This window comes from Nicotiana tabacum, chromosome 2, assembly GCF_000715075.1.
Source record: "Nicotiana tabacum cultivar K326 chromosome 2, ASM71507v2, whole genome shotgun sequence".
In the NCBI taxonomy this organism is placed as follows: Eukaryota; Viridiplantae; Streptophyta; class Magnoliopsida; order Solanales; family Solanaceae; genus Nicotiana; species Nicotiana tabacum.
Window position 1 is genome coordinate 127,058,104 of NC_134081.1, and position 21,791 is coordinate 127,079,894.

At 34.8% G+C, this 21,791-nt stretch overlaps 1 protein-coding gene across 1 annotated transcript; it reads right to left on the bottom strand.

The window, feature by feature from the left end:
• Positions 1-556: 556 nt before the first annotated feature.
• Positions 557-4,141, bottom strand: LOC107821865 (IQ domain-containing protein IQM1). The gene is made up of 7 exons (XM_016648319.2): positions 3,038-4,141; positions 2,591-2,771; positions 2,270-2,358; positions 2,075-2,162; positions 1,599-1,829; positions 1,399-1,500; positions 557-1,263 (listed from the first exon to the last, which is right to left on the bottom strand). The coding sequence occupies exons 1-7, from the start codon at positions 3,367-3,369 to the stop codon at positions 844-846; spliced, it is 1,443 nt and encodes a 480-aa protein (XP_016503805.1). The 5' UTR covers positions 3,370-4,141; the 3' UTR covers positions 557-843.
• Between the last annotated feature and the right edge of the window lie 17,650 nt (positions 4,142-21,791).

Consider the following 21,791-nt stretch of genomic DNA (forward strand, 5'->3'; position numbering starts at 1 on the left):
ATTCACTTGTCTAGAAACCATGTATAAATTTAACTGTACCATTTTACGGGTAAACACAGTTTTCTAAGAGTTATATCTGCTGCAATTTCATGTTATTGTCCTCCTGCAAACCTCTCATTAAGTCGTTTGTGTTCTTCATGTAATTTTCCTCCTACAACCTTTCATTAAGTCGTTTGTGCTCTTTTTGCTTTGACTTTTACTCATTTTATATGTATTTTTTTGTTTCCTCACTGAGCTGTATGATCATGACTGCAATCTGATATTTCACCATCCATCGTAATGTACTTTGTCCTTTGGCCTATTGCCAAAACAGCATTCTGCTTCTTTAAGGGAAAAATCTCAACTATGCTTTTTTTTTTTTAAATGTATATAATGGATATGCATTATTGCGAAAAAGAAGTGACAAACACAACCAACCATCATTAAAATATTTCATGTTTGGACCCATTAAAAATGTGACTTTGGTAATCGGTATTTTTCTTATATATATACACAATTTTCTATTTTCGGGCTAACTTCAAGAAAAGATTCTATAAAAGAATAAAGAGCATATATCTTTCTTTCCAAATCCAAATACAATGCGATGGTCAACTTTGTATTTCTGTTACTATTAACTGCTACAAAGTTGTGTACAAGAATCACCTCTTTGTTTCTCAAGAAAGAATGAAACGTTTTGAAGATTAATCAAAATTATTACCTCAAAGACTATTTACTTTGGCTCAATGAGGCCATCTAGTAAATACAAACATGAATGAATAAATAAATTGAAGATTTGAGTTAGTTTTGTCCCTCCCATTTCCTGTCTAGTAGAACTAGATGTGCTTCATTTGGTTCAAATGTTGCTTAGTTAGGTGCTGAAATAGGAGTCCGAGGACTAGGCAGTCCCATATGTGCAATCCTAGGAGAAAGCCTAATCTTTGGACTTGGTCTTGGTGAGGGGATTGGACCAGAGAAATTGAAGCCTACATTGGCCACCCGAGGCGATAAATTAACTTGTTCAAGTGCTCGGAATTGTAATTCTGTTGGGTAATCTCTAACACAGCCAATACGCGGTCCAGTTCCAGTTGTCCATTTGTTGGACAAATGTTTAGCCAAGCTAAATGTTGGTGCCTTCTCATTGATGACAATGTCCTTTGGTTTCTTGTCGACGTATGTGCTTCTTTGTTCAGATTCTTTAGTAATGAAAGGATCCACAGATGGTTGGCGATTTGAGCCCTCGTTGCTAACATTGAATGAATGATAGTCATCATCAACTGCACATCTCTGCATAAGAGAATAATTATCGTTACTATGTTGTTGAGACATAATATAATTAAGATGGTCGCACACTTTAATATGATATCAGAGCATCATATGATCACTCTTTAACACATGTTCAAGAGAAACTTGATCATTTACCTTAACATTTGTAAGATCGACGTTGTGCTCTTCAAGAAAGCTAATGAATTCCCTGAAGTTCTCTTCAGTTGGGTGATAGTGCCCACTGTATGGCCAAATAGCCTGTAGCAGAAGACATACATGGACAAGATAAGTATATTTATTCGCAACAGATCTAATTCGAAGTTTGTATATTATATGTATATTGTTGGATAATTTACCTCCAGAATTCCAGCATGAGCAACAAGTCTACCAGCTGCAGTGATAGCACCACCAGATAGAAAACTTGAATGTTGAAATGTGCCCTTTTGCTTCTGTCCTACATATAATGTTCTTGTTGTGCTAAGAACAAAGATCCACTTTGAACCCTCTACTGACTGAACAAAAATTCCACTTTGTTTATATACAAGCTTCCCATTCTCAATAACTACTTCATATGATTCGCGCTCTTTCTGAAATTGTAAAACAAAAGCAATTAAGTTCAAAAGAACTATAAACACATCATATATCTGTTAACTATAAAGGGCAATCCAGTGCACTAAGCTCCCGCAATTCATGGGGTTCAGGGAAGAACCGGACCAAAAGGATCTATTGTACGCGGTTTTACCCTGCATTTCTGGAATAAGCTGTTTCTGTTAACTATACATCGATTAATTAAGTTACATATGTTTAATAAAGATTCAGATCGCGAACTTACTGGTCCAAGATATTTGATGCATTGATGGTGCAATTTTGTCCTAGGACATTTCTCTAGATTTATTTCTTTCCCATCTCCAACATCCAACCTTCATAAGAAAAAAGGTTAATAACGCGATTAGATGTCATCTCCGAGTAATTAACTTTCTCATGTACACAAACATAACTTTCTAAAAAAAATTAGTAATATACTTACCAGTAGAAGAAAGGCTGAGAGCTTTCACTCTCAAACCATAAATCATAGTAGAAATGCAAGTTGTGCCCATACCGATGTCGTGGATCAATCTACATAGAAAATTAGAAAAAAGTAAAAAAGTCAATTGCTAGATCATACCAAAACCTTCTAATGAAAGCAACAACAACAATAAGTGGGGCCTGGAGAGAGTAGTGTGTGCGCCGACGTTACCCCTACCGTGAAGTAGAGAGGTTGTTTCCAATAGACCCTCAAGAAAACAGGCAAGTGAAGCAATATCAACAAGCATCAACGACAGCAAGAAAAAGCAATTTCAAAACTTACAGCTTCAAGCCAATGCTGCAGAGCCAATTTTTGAGCTTTTTCATCTTTGGACAATCCCTTTCCAACTTTAGCAGCTCTAGTACGTGCTCTAGCCCACCTTGAAACAGCAGTTTCTGGCTTCTCATCATTGAAAAATGAAACTGAACTTCTCTTTAGAGCTGCAAAATCTAATGCCTTCCACCTACATATATCACAACATAATTACTTCAATAAACATAGAATAAGAGAAATACATATAACACAATTGTAATCCAAAAAGGGCGTTGTAACAACAACAACAACAACAATAACAACAAAACTAGTATAATCACACAAGTGAGGTATGTGGAGGATAGTATGTACGCAAACCTTACCCCTACCTCGAGGGTAGAGAGGTTGTTTCCGATATACTCTCGGCTCAATAGAAAGCAGTAACAATCAACAATAACATAATAAGAAAACACGAACCATAATTCTTCAACCACAACAGCACAATCCGCAAGATTTCTTCTTGTCCTATAACTCTTATATACTTTTTGAAGCTTAACAGCTGCAGCATCAAGCTCGCTAACAGGACGTGGCGAAAACATAACAGCAGGCTCAGGAAAAGAAACATCTGATTTTGCCTTAGTTTCTTGAACCAGATTCTTGAATGAAAGTGTTGTCTCAAGCATCAGTTTGATTGGCTCACAATTTCTTACATTTATTGTATTCTTTCTTGACATCTTATCAACCCCATTTGATTGTATTATGGTTTCTGATTCTGTTCCATTAAAACCATTTTCTCTCATCACTGTCATCTAAAATCACAAACTTGAAAGTAAATTAGAAGAACCAAAAAATTTCTTTTCTTTTCTTTTGAAGAATATTGAAGTTTTTCAGAAATGATGTGTCTGATTATTACAGAATTGGTAGTTATATAGGGAGATTTTTAAAGCGTGGATTAATGGAAAAAACAAATTAAAATAGAGGAGACTAAAAGATTAGCTAGTGGACAAAGGGAACTGTACTAAAGAAAGTAATTGGTCTTTGAATTACCGTACAGCTTAATGTGAACGAAATTGGAAAAGAATTAAGAAAACACATTGTTGGTTTTATTTAGAACTTCTTTTAACTTTCAAACACCACGAGTTTTTTGATCAATTCAAAGTTCCCTAATTTCTAAACCAACCTTCTTTCTAATTTGGGACAAAAAATAAAATCTGTCCCCTTTTTTATTTTTTGAAAAAAATCCTCGAGAAACCCGTAGCCACTGCCCTGCAAGTACGCACCAGATAATCTGGTCAATGCGCAATAACCCGTGAAACCCACAAGAAATATAACTCATACTAGACAAGTCCGATGTGATGAGTTCTGACTGAGGAAGTTACTGATAAAGAGAATCGATCAAGAGATTTTTTATTGGAGAAACATTCACACAACCAACTCAATTAACTTTACCGACAATCTGTACCCTTTTTCTAACCCAAAAAATGGAAAACATTTGATGACTTAGGAAAATTTTGGGTGGTCAAAGAAAGTAAGCTTTAGGAGGTTTCTTCCGTGTAACCAGAACTGACTCTTGATTTCCGTAGAAAGAAAGAAAGTTTTAATTTTCTAGCAAATTATTTTTCTTCAAGATTTTGGACTTTACTGTGATGTTAAATCTTTAAAAGTCAACTACTTCAAGTCTTGGGTCATGTAACGCGCCATAAATAGCTAACTAACGTGTCATCGTGTTTGGATTGTTAGCTAGGTAAATAGACTAAGTTACCCCTTACTATGTATGACTTATTTTCTTTAGGCCAAATACATATTCAGTCCATTTAATTTAAATTCTATTTTTTATTTTGACACTCTATCTCAACTGTATTTCATTTTGGCCCTCCAACTCTATTTCTTATGTTTTATTTTAATACAAAAGTTGAAACCAGTACAAAAAAATATAGCGCATGTGTATACACAAATCTGAGGTGTAATAAATATCTAATTAAATGTTGCTCATCCTTGTCAAACGGGTCAATACTAAAATACCCGACCCGAATTTCTTTGTGTCCATGATACTTTCGGTTCAACTTAAAATCCACAAGAACAAATATCCATTCTATTATGAAAAAATAATTTTCTTTGAGACATGGATTCACTTCAAACTTCAAGTTTATATGAAATAAAGGATGAAAAAACGATGTGGCAATATTTAATTGGATATTTATTACACCTCAGATTTGTGTATACACACGCGCTATATTTTTTTGCACTGGTTTCAGCTTTTGTGTTAAAATGAAACATAAGAAGTAGAGTTGGAGAGCCAAAATGGAACAAGGTTGAGATAGAGTGCCAAAATAAAAAATGAAGCCAAATTGAATGTGTTGCATATGAGTTTGGCCTTTTCTTTATAGCACTACTTTTTATTCAATTTATTTTCTAGTACTTATAGTAGTTGATGCATTAAAAATAATTGCTTTTCTTTTTTTAGTAATTTAAAAATTGCAATTTGGGTGACCAAATCTCTTTTAGATAAAATGAATTAGTGTAATTTCTTGTCCTGTATGGAAGAATTCCAAAACAGATATGTTCTTGATTATCACAGACGGACATACAAAACTGGTATGCAATTTTTTTCTAATTAATTTAGTTTCTCCATTTATTTTTTGGGAAAATTTCACAAAAGAACAACTGGGCTCCCTACTTTTCAATTTTATAGCCCATATTTCAATTTACAACCAACTAACTCAAAAATAATAGGTTAAGATTCAACATTCAACTCCAATAAGGTTCTCGAAATTACTATTTAATTTTAAAAAAAGATTGCTCAAGCTTTTAAGTTAATTTTCAAATTAGTAATTGTGACTCAAATATTAGTTCAACAAACCAAATCCATTTGGGTGGTGAAAATTAGATTTTTAACAAGCTTAATTATGTGAGTTTAAATTTCGAATTTGATTTTGTGAAAAATTTAGAGTGGGTGTTATTTAAACTTGTTAGAAATAGTATAAGGAGATTGTATATAAAATTTGAAGTCATTTAATGGAGATCTGGACTGGTTTTGAACAAGAATTGCAACTAAAAATCGTGGAAGAAGTTCGTCTACAGACGCTTGTATAAAGGTGTATAAAAGTATATAATAATGTATAAGAGTGTCTTATACACTATTATACAAGATTATACATAATTATACAAAAAACTGACTTTGTTTTCTTTCTTGCATTTTTTCTGAAATTTAACTCAAATCTACTCCAAATCACTTCAAATTTAAATTTTGAACTACCTTTTGATATTTTCAATCAATTGGAACAACGTCCAATCCAAACAACTAACAAACTCAAAAAATTCTATTTTCGAAAGCAAAATTTTGAATGGCCTTCAATGGTGGACTTCTACTCTTCAATTTTTTTACATTGCAACCAGGTGATAATGGGGAGAAGCAGATATGACGGACGACCCCTTAAAGCATATGTAGAAGATGCGAGAAGAAGAAAGAGCGAAAGCAATGGTTGTGAGAACATAGATTTAACTTCATAGCTTTTAGAAGCAATGGTTGTAAGAATACAAATTTTGAATTTGCTAGTACTTTCAAAATATGTACAATATGAACTAAGTCGGGTAAAACTTAAAAACATGAGCCATTTTTTATTATGGTGTGAAGTCAAATATATATTCTTGTAATTCTTTCTTATTTTTTTTTAGTAGAGCAATACACAACCAAGGAAACAATGGATGTTACATCTTTATTTTAACTTATAGTACCCTTTTCTTGGACCCTAACGTAATGCATGCTTTGGATGTCGTGTAATCTGTTAATAGAGTCATGACCTCCATTTAGACAAAATGGTTATGATTTATAGTTAACCAAATGTCCAAAGATCAAATGTGATAAGTTACAATAATAATATATTCAGTATATTCTTACAGAAGATCAAGTATGCGTAAAGATATACGATTATTGAATTTAACATTTCCTATGCTTCTAATATATTTGAGTTAATTTACGAGCGAATGATTTTTATTTTTATTATTAAAACTAGCTAGTACTCCTATTATATATTCTATTCACAAGTCCTTCCAGAAAATGGAGGAACATATAAAACTGGAGCTCCTTGTCAGTGGCCGAGCCACCTTATAGGAAGGGGTGTCACCCCTTCGCGAGAAAAATAAATTGTGTAGGTAGGTAAAAAGAAAATTTTATATGTATATATAGTAGTATGTATTAACTCTTTTTAATTTTTTGATATGTTTACTTTTATATATTTTGACATTCCTTAATAAAAATTGTGGCTCCGCCTCTTCTTCTTGTATTGATAGTGGTCAAAATCAGAAGAGATTGGTCAAGGGTCAAGGCAAATTAAATACTACGTACCATTTTGCATTGTTGAGATATTTTGATGAGATTGACCCTATTTGGGAGTAGGAATTAAGGCTGCTAACCGTATTTTGAGGTATTGGGTGAGTAGACTAGACGAGACACTAATCAACGTTGATTGCAGTCATTTTGGTCAACTTTGCTTGGACGGCTAAGATCTGTTAACAGCCAACTGGTGGTACAGTGGAATGGATAAATCAGTAATAACTCAACAGTTTTTTTACTAACTACATTTGTTCTTTCTTAGCAGCCTCTATTATTAGACTAGTTTAATAACTTCTTTATTACTAAAATAAAAAATAAAAATAAAAACAAAAACAGAAAACTTGATCATATCTTATGCAAACTGAAGTAGATGGACTACCAACTGCGCTGCCTATTATCATTTGACTACTTATTAAGTACTAACAAAATTAAATATTTTTTTTGTTTCATTCTTGGCAATTTGTATTCAGTCATTTGATTGATCATTGAGCTTCTAATTTTTGAAGTATTTGCCTTCCACGAACCCGTTTTATTATTTAAGAACACACCAATGAATTAAACTCTTTAACAAATTGCAAAAGTTAATGGTGTTATGGTCCAAAAACTTGTTTAAGAGTTCGACACTTTTATTCATGGTACTTACATGCGAATTGGTTCATACCCCCAACTTGCGTCAACAACGAACTTATCATTTAATGATAGAGGAACTCGAGGTGGTGGTGGTCAAGCTAGTTGAGTTGGTCGAAGTAGCAAGTATCGCACTCAACTAGCATGTTAGGTTGGGCCAGCTTCACGGACCAAGCTTATTTTCATAATCTTTTTTACGCATTCCACAAAAAAAATGAAAGAATAACTCTGGAAGCTTGTTCTTGATTCTGTAGTGATAGATGGGTTCATGAAGCAATTTAGTTAGATGCTTCATGATTACCAGGTAATATTTTATATTAATGTGACTGTGAATTAATGTTGTTTGACCTAAAGTTCCTTCAAAGTGGCTCGAGGGCTTTGGGCTCAGTTTTAAGAGAGCGCGTAATGCATGTTGTATTGATTAAACACACATTACAAGTTTGAATTCTACGAATAAAAACTTGATATTTAAGTGGAGAAGGGTAGAGAGTCGAGACCCATTATTAATATCTACCAAATTAGGAATCATATGCGCTGTAATATTGTCTTCTGATCTGCAATCTGCAGGTAGCACTGGAATATCTTAAGTTATGCAGTTCAAAGAAAAAGTGAACGCAAATTCCTGATGTTTGTTTCGTATGTGCAATATATGACAATAATGGACCTCCTTCCCTTTGTTTTTCAAAATATACATCACAAAACGAGTCCCGAGTGAATTGATCTTTGTCATATGCTAACTCTGCTATATATGGTCCTCTCCCATATCACACTTCATTTTTCAGCTCAAAGCCTTAATTCATCATCTGCGCTGTGGTTCTGTTTAGCAGAAAAAACAAAGGGAAGGTGCCTTCTAATCTAAGTGAAAAGGCTAAGGGAGAAATCGGACGACGTTTATGCATAAAAAAATCGCCGCATCATATGAGAACCATGGTAATTGTGATTCAAATTTCAAGGGAGACAAAAGGTGTAAGCTTGGTGGATATATAGATTTATTTCGTATTTATAATGATGAGAGTTAGAAAATACCCGATGAAATAATTGAATTGTATGCAAGCTGGTCTGAGCACAAATACTAGTATTTTTTTTTTCTAAAGAAACACGATTATTCAGATTTATAAATGCAAAAAGTCAATCAAGTTATAAACCGAAGCAAGTCATCTTCTTGCGAGATAATGTTGCGTACATCACATAGTGTATCCAAAACTAATTTGAAGTGTGTACACACATAGACAAAAAGAAATAAAGGCTTAATTAAATTGAAGTACTAAGGTATTTTAAATGTGGTATGGTTATCCTTGTGTAAATAATTTCAACTAAATACCAATTAAAATTGTGAGGGAGTAATAAATATTTTTTCATATTTAATCAGACGTTTTTTGTTCGAGCCTGAATATGGAATAGAGATTGCTCTATCCCAAAGTAGAAATTTATAACGTGTGCTTGAATAGAAATATGCAATCTTCCTTTAGCCATCTCTTCTTGTCTATTCAAGCCTTGCATCAGTCTGAAATATATTGGCAATTGAGCTCGAATTTACTGAAGAAGAAGGGGCGAAGTCTCAACTATCAGACTACTACTATACCAAACGCACTCTACGAGTGGATTAGTTGAGTGATTGTCACACCTCTTTTTTCCCGAAGGGGATATGGAATTTTTTCAATTAAAGTTACATTAATCGAAATAGGATCAATTATTTAGTTTCAGAGTCGCCACTTTGGATAATTTATGGTGTCCCAAGTCACCAGTTTATTTTAAATCCCAAATCGACAAAATTTGACTCTATTTTAAGTCTGCGAAACCAGAATACCGGGTAAGAAATTCTATTAACCGGAAAAAGGTATTAGGCACTCCCGAATTTCGTAATTTTAGCACGGTCACTTTTAATCATACCTGGCTTAATTAAATTATTTAATCACTCATTTTAGAACCTATGTGTATTTTACCTTTTACCGTTTTTAATTGCTTGATTATTCGTAATTATGGAATTATCTTGAAACGAGTCATGCGTACGTGTACTCTTTTTGTTTGGCACGTTAAAAATCATGTCACGCGTACGTGTACACAATTAATAACACTTTGTTATTATTAAGAAAGCTTGGCCAAAGTTGCGCGAACGCGTACCTTGATTTATTTTGAAAACCGTAATTATGTCACGCGAATGTATACACAATCACGATAATAGATTAAGTCGCGCCTAAAGCATTTTCTACGAATATTCATTTTTTAAATCGTACTCGTGTCATGCGAACGTGTACACAATTAATAATATTTTATTATTATTAATATTGTTTCGCCCAAAGTTGCGCGAACACATACTTTAGTCTTAATTTTGAAAACTGTAATTATGTCACGCGAACGTATACATAATCACGATAATTTGGATAGGTGTGATCTAAAGCCCAAAATTGTACCGATTCCTGCAGACCCGTTAACTTACCAAAGTCCACATGATTCATCATTCTCAAACTCCAATAATCCAAAATAATTAAGCTTTAAGTAGAGACAAATCGAGTGAGATAAAGAATAACTAAACAATAGGATCCAAATTATAATTTTACAATCCAATAAAGATACCATGATTTGGAACCATGAATAAATTAATTCACTTAATACATTTTGGTTACTGTCATAGTTATTCTAAAATTCCATAATAGTCTAGCAAAATCATCTTACAAAAATAAAGAACAAGAGCTTAAAATTGGAAAAATAAAATGAGTTTACATACAACACAAACAAATAAACAATAGATGAGGTAAAGTAGTAGACTTTCAAAAAGCTTTCCTCATTAACATGATCCTTCGGCAAAAACATTACAGCATTGGCTATTTGACGCGAGCAAAGACAGAATCAACACCGGAAAACTCGCACACAAACTCGACTGAACCGCAAATTTGTCCGGAAACTTCAGACTACGACCTCAAACGACTTTAAACCCAATTTTGATAACACTCGGCAGAAACAGATTTCAGCTTTGTTTTTTTTTCCAGTTGAAACTAACCTGTTTCGACGAATATCGTCGATTTTCTGTTCGTTCAACGTCGAGGGTGCGACTCCGAGGATACAAAGACAGTAAAGAAGTACCAGCTAGGTGCATCAACAAAAGTCATGGTCGTCGTCGGTCATCACCTCCGGCGGCGGCAACCATAGAGAGTGCGAGAGCTGGAGGGAGAAACGAGGAAAGGGACTTGGGCGGCTGTTGTCTCTCAAGTGTGAGAGAACGAGGGGTGTGATGAGGGGTGGCGGGCATTCAAAGATGACACAGAAGGAGCAGGGGATGAAGAAAGAAGAGAGGGAGGCACCAGCTATGGCTGTTGGTGGTTGGCCGACGGCAAAAGATGGAGGAAAAGGGGTAACTGCCCTCTAGAAAAATGAGGGTGGGAGCTTTTTTTAATAGTAGGATTTTTAGGGTTGTAAAATGGTAATTTTGTTGGCTAGTTTACATGGTGGAGAAGAAAGGTCTATAAGGTGCTATGGAGCTTCAAGGAAAGGAAGAAGAGAAAACCCCCATTGAAAAGAACGTTTGTCCGTTTTCTTTGGTGGCTGCTGCCGCGACATTAATGGAGGAAAATTGGGGTATTGGGTGTTTTAGGAAGAAGAAGGCGGCGCTAGGGATTTTAACTGCTCCCGTTCTCTGTTTTTGACTCTCTATTTGTTCCCCTTTTCCTCTCGTTTCCCCTAGATTTTCATTCTCCTCTTTTAATTGGAAGATATATAGGTGTAGGTATAGAGATTAATCGGTGGCCAAGAAAAAATAGTGTGTATGTGCATGTGAGTTTTGGGTGAGAGCATGTGAGTTTGTTACAAAAGATAAGGAAGAATCTTGCCACATGAAAATGACTCATTGGCTCTTGCTTTAATTAATATTTTTTCTTTTCTTTTAAGAGTGTAAAAATAAAAATACTAGCTAAATATTTTAAAATCAAGAACATATAAATTATTTTTGTGATTTTTAATTTTCTTAAATAAAACCTATAAAAGTGAAATAAAGCTAAAATATCAATATTAAACTTAAAAGATATTTAAATGTTAAAAAGTGATGAAAAGAGTTAAATATGGTAAAAACTTAGGTGCACACAGCATGCCCCTCTTTGCGGGGAAACATAAAGAGTTTTCAGGAAAAGACAAGGTGAGCCATGTGACTAATTTTTGACCAAATCATTATTTAAAGGGAAAAGAAATAAAAGAAAAGAGTGCAAGAGTGAAACCGAGTCATGGTTTTGGACAGCCTGCATATCCCGAGTTATAAGAGAATCAGGTCGGGTGTAGTTAAAGGAGAATGATGGAATGGTGAGTTGGAGATTCGAGTGAGGTTCCGTCAAGGCTCCGGTCCGTGGTCCCTTCCATTACATCATAAATTGAAATCAAAAAATTACAGCAAAATAAAAGAAAAATACAAGATCATATCTACTTCTTGTCTTGAATCTTCCTCGAATCTCCACTTGATCCTTCAACATAAAACTGAAAATTTACTCTATTCTTCAGGTGGGTATCCTGATGACTTGAATTTGAAGAAACCTGAAAATTGACCATGTTCTTCATGCGGGCATCCTGCTGCTTGCACTTGAAATAAACTAGAACTTGGAGTAGACTTGAGCTTGCAAACATTGTTCTTCAGGCGGCTCATGCTACTTCTGATTTGAATTGAAAATACTGGAGGTTAACCCTATTCTTCAGGAGGGATCCTGCTGCCTCTGACTTGAACTTGAAAACTGAAAGTTGACCATGTTCTTCAAGCGGGCTCGTGATGCTTCTCTAATTTGAACTTGAAAACTTAAAGTTGACCATATTCTTTAGGCGGGCTCCTGGTGCCTCTGACTCGAACTTGAAGTGAATTCTGAAATGACTTCCCTCGTTCTCCAGGTGGGCGCCTGCTACCGACTTAAAACTTAAAATGAATTCCCTCATTCTCCAGGTGGGCGCCTGCTACTGACTTGAAACTTGAAAGGAATTCCCTACTTAAAATGAATTCCCTCATTCTCCAGGTGGGCGCATGCTACCGGCTTGAAACTTGAAATAAATTCCCTCATTCTCCAGGTGGGTATCTGCTACTGACTTGAAAATTGACATAACTCTGAAATGAGTTCTCTCGTTCTCCAGATGAGTGCCTGCAACCAAAACAATAAAACGAACAAAATTTTCTGCCCCAGTTTGCACTACGAAGATTTGTGAGTTGTTAGCAGAACTATAAATCACCTATGCTATTTATGAAGGATGCAATGATAAGAGTAAAATTAAAGACTCGACTAGGATGTGCATCTCCTGTGAGTAAAATCAAGAAAATTTTGACTAGCAAATGCGTCTGCTAAAAAAACTTGAATGACCCAAACTAGGAAGTGCGTCTCCTAGGAGTGAACTCAAACGATCCAAACTAGGAAGTGCATCTCCTAGGGGTGAAATCTCAATTTAGGAAGTGTGTCTCCTAAAAGTATGACTTGAAAGACCCAGACTAGGAAGTGCGTCTTCTAGGGGTAAAACTTGAATGACTCAAACTAGGAAGTGCGTCTCCTAGAGATGAAACTTGTAACCTAAGATTAGGAAGTGCGTTTCCTAAAAGGTATGACCTGAAAGACTCAGACTAGGAAGTGCGTCTCCTAGGGGTGAAAACTTTAACATAGAATTAGGAAGTGCATCTCCTAAAAAGTGTGGCCTGAAAGATTTAAACTAGGAAGTGTGTCTCCTGGATGTGGGATTGGGCTTGAGAAAAACTATAAACTAAGCTTGACTAAAATAAAAACTGACCCTATTCTCTAGGCAGGACCCCTGAACTAAAGGAAAACTAGAGATTGAAAACTTAAGGAAACTAAAAATTGACCATATTCTCCAGGTGGGCCCCCTGACATTAAGAAAAATTAAAGATTAAGGACTTAAAAAAACTAAAAACTGACCCTATTCTCCATGCGGGACCCCTAAACTTATAGAAATCTAAAGATTAACCACTTAAGGAAATTAAAGTCGACCATATTCTCCAGGCGGGACTCCTGAACTAAAGGAAAGCTAAAAATTAACAACTTAAGAAAACTAAAAAGTGACCCTATTCTCCAGGCGGGACCCCTGAACTCAAGAAAAACTAATGACTAACAACTTAAGGAAACTAACAACTGACCTTATTCTCCAGGCGGGACCTCTAAACTTTAAGAAAAACTAAAGGCTAAAAACTTAAGAAAACTAAAACTGACCATATTCTCCAGGCGGGACCCCTGAACTAAAGGAAAACTAAAGATTAACAACTTAAGAAAACTGAAATTGACCTTATTCTACAGGCGAGACCCCTGAACTCAAGCAAAACTGAAGACTAACAATTTAAGAAAACTAAAAACTGACCCTATTCTCCAAGCAGGACCCCTGAACTAAAGAAAAACTAAAGATTGACAACTTATGAAAACTGAAATTGACCCTATTCTACAGGCGGGACTCCTGAACTCAAGTAAAACTGAATACTCTTCTGACTAGGGAGAATGCCTAGGATGTACGGTTCTTCTCAAAGAGGACAAATGCCTAGGAGGTAAAAACCTTCTCAAACAGCCTATGTGCTGACAAAATTTGGGCACGACACCTCGAGGATGATTGCTCCTACACTTGCCATGACAACTTTGATTTTAGCTTGGAAGACCTTGCTTGTTATTGACTAACCATTTTTCTTGCACTGTTTTGTTCTTGTTTCAAACAAAGAAAATTTTGTCAGTTTTAAAAGTGGTGGTCGGTTTGTGGCCTTGATGTCTTTGGCAGCTTGGCTTTAGGATCATCCAGCCTTTGGAAGACCGACTGCATTGGTAGTTAGTTGCATTACTGGGAGACTTTGTTGTTGCTTACATGGGGCCTTTACTTTTTGTATCAACTCTGATTGTTTCGGTCCCAGTACCATTTGTGTTTTGTGGCTCAATCACCCATATCTCAAAAAGGAGATTTCTTTTCTTGGATAACTTTTTCTAATATCTTGAATGACTTTTGCTTTTGGAGCAATTTGTCTGTCAGAGAGAATCACAACTGGTAAGTGCCTTTTGCATAAGGTGCACACTTCATAGTCATTATTCAATACTACATTGAATCCCTGAGGTTATATTTGCTTGCTTTAACCAAGTAGTCTGACAAGAGTCTTTTGGTAGGGACCCTTTGCATGAATCCTCAAGGTACGTTGACTGTAACAACAGGGTGTGCTGGACAAATTTACTTTGTGCAACTGAAAAGCTGGTCGCATATTTTGAAATCTTTTCTTGCTTGTTTTGACAAGGACTGACTCAGAGTGAAGGACACAATAATGCAAAGAAATAATATTAACAAGAAATGCCCATGTCGGGAAGAACAAAAGGAAGAGTTTTATTTTCAATAACTAGCCTTAATGATAATGATATGCACTTTGGAGTCACCAGCATGATCTATCAAACTGATCTAATCATTCCTTTCGTTATTCCTTCGGGCTTTGAAGTCGGGCTTGTTTGTGTTAATTCTTTGCATCAGCTTCATGACTCACTTTCAATTAGTGGTGCCCTTAGGGCTTTTCACCAACAAGTCTCTCTTATTTATTTATCTCTACTTACTGTAGCCTTAAAGTGTCCGTGAGGGTTTTCACTAGTAAGACTTTCTCATTTTTTTTCTTTTTCATTTTCTTTCCTTTTATTTTGCTTTATTTTGTGAGCAACTTGACAGTGTTCTATGTCGTGTGACAACTGTTGCTCATTGCATGTGTCCCTTGGCATTCTTGAAGGCTGATGAGGAGGTCTTTATTTGGAAGGTTTTGGATAGGGTTGGAAAGAAGGGACGATATGAAGGCTCAAAATAGACTCAAAATGAGGGGGTTGTAGACTTATAACTCTTGGAATCGACTCTTTCAAAAATAAAATAAAATCTTTGTCCCAGTTTTAGATACTGGGGATTTTTTGAATCTTTTTTTCCTTTTTCTTCTTCTTATTTAGTTGGACCGAAACATGTAAGGCTGCCTACGTATCCTTTTTTAAAGGAATCAGGTCAAACGTAGTTCATACATCTGACCTGACTATTGTTTTTTTTTTCATCTTTCTTTCTTTTTCTTTTTCTTTTTCTTTCCTTTTTCTCTTTTTTTTCATTTTTTCTTTCTTTTTTCTTTTCTTCCTTTTTGTTTTCAAAACAAATTGCCCCAACTTTATTTTCTGGGGGCATGGACTTTGATTGTTTTTTCTTTTTTCTTTTTCACTTGAACTTTCTAAGAGTTGCCCCAGTTTGTACTCTTGGGGCATTGACTTTTTTTTATTTCATTTTTTTTGACTTTTAACTCTTAACTTGATTCCAAAAGAGGGTGGTCAAAGAAAATAACACAGACTCAAAAGGGGTAGCGAAGGATATCAAGTGTTTGGATAGCAGAAAAAGGGCTTCCAAGCCTCGAGAACGCCAAACATATTATCTCTTCACAACTACAACATTGATGAATATGTCTGCCTTCATGGTGTGTCGTGGTCGAAAGACACTTTCCATCCATTAAATGTCAAACTTTCCACCGAACTTCAAATGATTCAACATTCTCAAATCTAATCTTCACAGTGATTTTGAAGGTAAAGATCCTTAAACTCCACGGGTATAACTATTCTAGTTTCACTTGAATTTTACTCGGGCTTAATTTTCAAGGTATTTCAACTCTTTTTCATCCTCAAATGTGTCTTTTTCTCAGTTATCCAATTCAAGCTTAAATCAATTTTCTAAGACCTGGCCAAAAATTTCGCATGCATGTCATGTCACTAAAACTAGCGGCGAAAGAATTAAGCATAGAATGACACAAATGGACAAACTGTATTTCATTAAATAAAGGACGAAAGGATTTGACAATAAGACAAATAAACTGAAATCTCGGTTACAACCCTAGATAACCTAGATAACAGAAAAGATGACAAAACAAGCTACCAAGACTCCTCCCTGTCTAAAACAGGAGTGACTTTCCAGTTGCTAAGCGACATCTTAGCCACAAATTTTCACATCAGCACATCTACGACATTCAGTCCTTTTTATTACTTTTAATTCAACACTCAAATTTTAACTTTTTGATCAAACTGTTGCTAATATTGGCTGTGAGATTTCAGTACTAACGATATGAGAGATTTCATAGCAACTAATTTCCCAAAGGACTTGAAAGCATTTTCATGTCTCCCTATCATCAAACCATCCCGAGCAGCACATGTCCTATTGCTTAAACTTGGTAAAGTCAAATAACATTTGCCTCCCTTTTTACCACCAATTTGTCAACTTGACTTTTCGTGACCTTAGTTGGATCAACAATAATGGTTCTTGTTCCTTCGATTGAGAAGATGCTTTTATTTCTGAGGGATCCTGGACTCGCCATTAGCTTTTATTTTAAAACAACAAAACATGTTAGAATAAACACTCTCTTTTCTTCTTCTTTTTTTCTCTTTTTATTTTCTTTTGTCACTCTTTTTTTCTTTTCTTTTTTTCAAAATCATTCGATCGAACCTGATGTGGGTTGCCTACGTATCATGTGGGAACATGAATCAGATCTTGCGTAGTTCGGAAAGATGAGGAATAAAGGAAATAAAGTAACTCTTTTTTTTTGGATTTTAATTTTTTTTAATTTCCGAAAGAAAGACTTATAAAAAAAAGAAAATATTTTTGGATTCCGATTAGTTTATTTTTTTTTTAAAGAATTTTTTGAAAGAAAGACTTCTAAAGAATAAAGAAAATATTTTTTTTTGAATTTTGACTTTTTTTTTCCTGGAATTTCGAAAGAAAAACTTCTAAAGAAGAAAGAAAATATTTTTGGATTTTTGGACTTTTATTTTGAATTTACGAAAGAAATACTTCTAAAGAAAAACGGAAATATTATTGAATCTTGAATTTTCTCTTCATTTTTCGAAAGAAGAATGAAAATATTTTTGAATTTTGAGAATAAATTAAAAAGAAAATATTTTTGTATTTTTTTTTAAAAAAATTGGGGTCTAAAAGAAAGACTTTCTAAAGAAGGAAGTAAAGAAAAATATTTTTAGATTTTTTAAAAATTGTGGACCGGAACCGATGAAGTTTGCCTACGTATCTCACATCCGGTGAGAATCAAACCCGCGTAGTTCTGTAAGTTTTGATGGAACAGGGGAAAAATAATTTTTTGAAAAGATTGTCTTATTTTCTTTCTCTTTTATTTTTCAATATTTCGGCAGAGTTTCAGCATTTTTCAAATACTTACCACTCACTTTTATTTTTTTTTAAATTTTCTTTCCCTATTCTAGAAGCGAGTCAACATGAAAGCCGAAACAAATAAATGCGCAAGTAGAATGTAAGATACATCAGGATGGTCTTTTAATTTGGGTATACCTGTCCTAGACGGACCGAACCCCTATGTTGAGTCCCCAAAGTCAAATGCACGTGATGCAAACAAACGTTCCTACTAGGGATCCGACATGAGACTATGTTATTCTAAGTTTAAACCCGGGGGTGTGTTCTAGACATGGCTTACCCAAGCGGATATCTCGAGCCGAGGTGGAGTCAATGTACCGAGAGCATGAAAGTCTACCCGGCCTAGTTGCTGATCTAGCCTCGTTCTATTTGGTACGACCTCTAACAAAAAAGTGGGCCACACGTGTGCACCATATTTTTAGAAGACTTAGAAGGGAAGCATAAGAAGACAGTTTAATACAGTTCAAATAATATCAAAGTGGTAAATGAGCAGCAATTAGCACATTAGGCCCACAAACACAGTAATATCAATAAACAATAAAGCCAAGTATAGATCACATTAACAAGATTGAATTCTGAACCCTGAACCAGAGATTCTGGGTTCGATCCCCAGCAGAGTCGCCAGAGCTATCACACCTCCTCTTTTCCGAAGGAGATAGGGAGTTTTTCCAATTAAAGTGACATTAATCAAAATGGGATCAATTATTTAATTTCAGAGTCGCCACTTGGGATAATTTATGGTGTCCCAAGTCACCAGTTTATTTTAAATCCCAAATCGAGGAAATTTAACTCTATTTTTAGTTTGCGAAACCAGAAGACTGGGTAAGGAATTCTGTTAACCCGTAAAAAAGGTGTTAGGCACTCCCGCATTCCGTGGTTTTAGCACGGTCAATTTTAATCATATCTAACTTAATTAAATTGTGTAGTTACTCATTTTAGAACCTATGTGCATTTTACCTTTTAGCGATTTTAATTGCTTGATTATTCGTAATTATGGAATTATCTTGAAACGAGTCACGCTTACATGTACTCTTTTTGTTTGGCGCGTCAAGAATTATGTCACGCGTACGTGTACACAATTAATAACACTTTGTTATTATTGAGAAAGCTTGGCCAAAGTCACACGAACGCGTACCTTGATTTATCTTGAAAATCGAAATTATGTCACGCGAATGTGTACACAATCACGATGATAGATTAAGTCGCGCCTAAAGCATTTTCTACGAATATTCATTTTTTAAATCGCACTCGTGTCACGCGAACGTGTACATAATTAATTATTATTATTAAGATTGTTTCACCCAAAGTTGCGCGAACGCATACTTTGGTCTTAATTTTGAAAACCGTAATTATGTCACGCGAACATATACATAATCACGATAGTTTGGATAGGTGTGATCCAAAGCCCCAAATTGTATCGATTCCTACAGACCCGTTAACTTACCAAAGTCCACATGATTCATCATTCTCAAACTCCAATAATCCAAAATAATTAAGCTTTAAGTAAAGACAAATCGAGTGAGATAAAGAATAACTAAACAGTAGGATCCAAATTATGATTTTACAATCCAATAAAGATACCATGATTTGGAACGATGAATAAATTAATTCACTTAATATATTTTGGTTACTGTCATAGTTATTCTAAAACTCCATAACAGTCTAGCAAAATCATTTTACAAAAATAAAGAATAAGAGTTTAAGATAGGAAAAAAAATGAGTTTTCATACAGCACAAACAAATAAACAATAGATGAGGTCAAGTAGTAGACCTTCAAAAAGCTTTCCCCATTAAAATGATCCTTCGGCAAAAACTTTACAGCATTGGCTATTTGACGCGAGCAAAGACAGAAATCAACGCCGGAAAACTTGCACACAAACTCGACTGAATTGCGAATTTGTCTGGAAACCTCAGAATACGACCTCAAACCCAATTTTTATACTACCCGGCAGAAACATATTTCAGCTTTATTTTTTTTTGAGTTGAAACTAACCTGTTTCGATGAATATCGCCGATTTTCTCTTCGTTCAACGTCGATGGTGCGACTCCGACGATACAAAGACAGTAGAGAGGGAAGAAGGGAAAGAAGCACCAGCTAGGTGCAGCAACAACAATCATGGTCGTCACTGGTCATCACCTCCGGCGGCGGCAACCATAGAGAGCGCGAGAACTGAAGGGAGAAATGGGGAAAGGGGCTTGGGCGGCTGCTGTCTCTCAAGTGTGAGAGAACGAGGGGTGTGATGAGGGATGGCGGGCATTCAAAGATGACACAGAAGGAGCAGGGGATGAAGAAAGAAGAGAGGGAGGCACCAGCTATGGCTGCTAGTGGCTGGCCGGCGGCAAAAGATGGAGAAAAAGGGGTAGCTGCCCACTAGAAAAATGAGGGTGGGAGCTTTTTTTAATAGTAGGATTTTTAGGATTGTAAAATGGTAATTTTGTTGGCTAGTTTACATGGTGGAGAAGAAAAGTCTATAAGCTGCTATGGAGCTTTAAGGAAAGGAAGAAGAGAAAACCCCCATTGAAAGGAACGTTTGTCCATTTTCTTTGGTGGCTACTGCCGCGACGTTAATGGAGGAAAATTGGGGTATTGGGTATTTTAGGAAGAAGGCGGCGGCGCTAGGGATTTTAATTGCTCCCGTTCTCTGTTTTTGACTCTCTATTTGTTCCTCTTTTTCTCTCGTTTCCCCCAGATTTTCGTTCTCCTCTTTTAATTGGAAGATATATAGGTGTAGGTATAGAGATTAATCAGTGGCCAAGAAAAAAGAGTGTGTATATGCATGTGAGTTTGTTACAAAAGATAAGGAAGAATCTTGCCACATGGAAATGACTCATTGGATCTTGTTTTAATTAATATTTTTTCTTTTCTTTTAAGAGTGTAAAAATAAAAATACTAGCTAAATATTTTAAAATCAAGAATATATAATTTTTTTTTGTGATTTTTAATTTTCTTAAATAAAACCTATAAAAGTGAAATAAAGCTAAAATATCAAGATTAAACTTAAAAGATATTTAAATATTAAAAAGTGATGAAAAGAGTTAAATATGGTAAAAAAATATGTGTTCACAGTGACTAAACTGATATTCTAAACGAGGCCAATACTATAAAAAAGAAAGTAGCTTTCTAATTAATCGGATCTTATATTGAGCATCGAATACCGGAAAAAATGATATAGAAGAAGTTTAATTTAAATTAGGGTCTTTAAATTAAATAATGGCATATGATGGGAAGAAGATAAAGACAGACGGTGGTGATTGGAAGGACGTAAGCAAACCCAGGCTGAAAACACGTACAATTGAGGAGCTTAGGAGAGTGGGACCCATATATTCTCTTTTCTACTATTTCTCACCTCAGCTTCAGTCGTCACCTCCGCCCCACGCCAGCGGCCACCCCTTTCCTTTCTCTCTTTTTTTTTTTTTTTTTTTTGTTTCTTGTTCATTAATTTGTGGCTTTTCTTTTCTTTAAATATTGATTTTCCAAATTTTGATGGCTCAAATTCGGACTCAATGTCCGATAAAATCACTGAGGAATGAAATATTTTCTATTTTCAAACTTTAACTCAAGAAATGATGAAATTCGGCTCTATGCACTTTGATTAATTTATTAGGCACGTCCAATGTATGTGATATAACTTAATTTTCACGAATTTAAGACAAAGGAAATACTTAAGAATATATTATTTTAAATAAATATATATAATATTGTGTCAGTATAAAAATATCTTATTAAATCTAAAATAAAAATTTTAAAATTAAATTATTTACGTGCTAATAAAAAATCGTGTTAGATTGAAATAGAGAGAGTGATATATCTATTTACTACTAATTACATATTGAATAATTTCTTATATTATCTTCAATTAGTACATGCATCAAGTAACACTTTCGTCAAGATTAAACACATTCAACTCGGAAATAATATTTCATTAAAGAGATTCAGAGAAAATAATTTTTTGATATCTAGGATTCAATAATTAATATTTTAAATATATATTTTTTTGCTAATAAGAAAATGTTCAATACCAGCATACAACTCTACATATTACTTAACAATTTTGTGTTGAAAAAATAAAAATAATAATTTTCTATTGAAAGGGATTCATTTAAATCCTTAATGGTAATTCTATT

Bases quoted from the DNA above. Each gene is read 5' to 3' on its own strand.
- LOC107821865 (XM_016648319.2), bottom strand. From the start codon at position 3,369: ATGACAGTGATGAGAGAAAATGGTTTTAATGGAACAGAATCAGAAACC. The intron at 2,772-3,037 runs GTTCGTGTTTTC...TGATATATGTAG, and splicing joins GTTGTGGTTGAAGAATTATG to GTGGAAGGCATTAGATTTTG. The intron at 1,264-1,398 runs GTAAATGATCAA...TCTCTTATGCAG, and splicing joins TCGATCTTACAAATGTTAAG to AGATGTGCAGTTGATGATGA.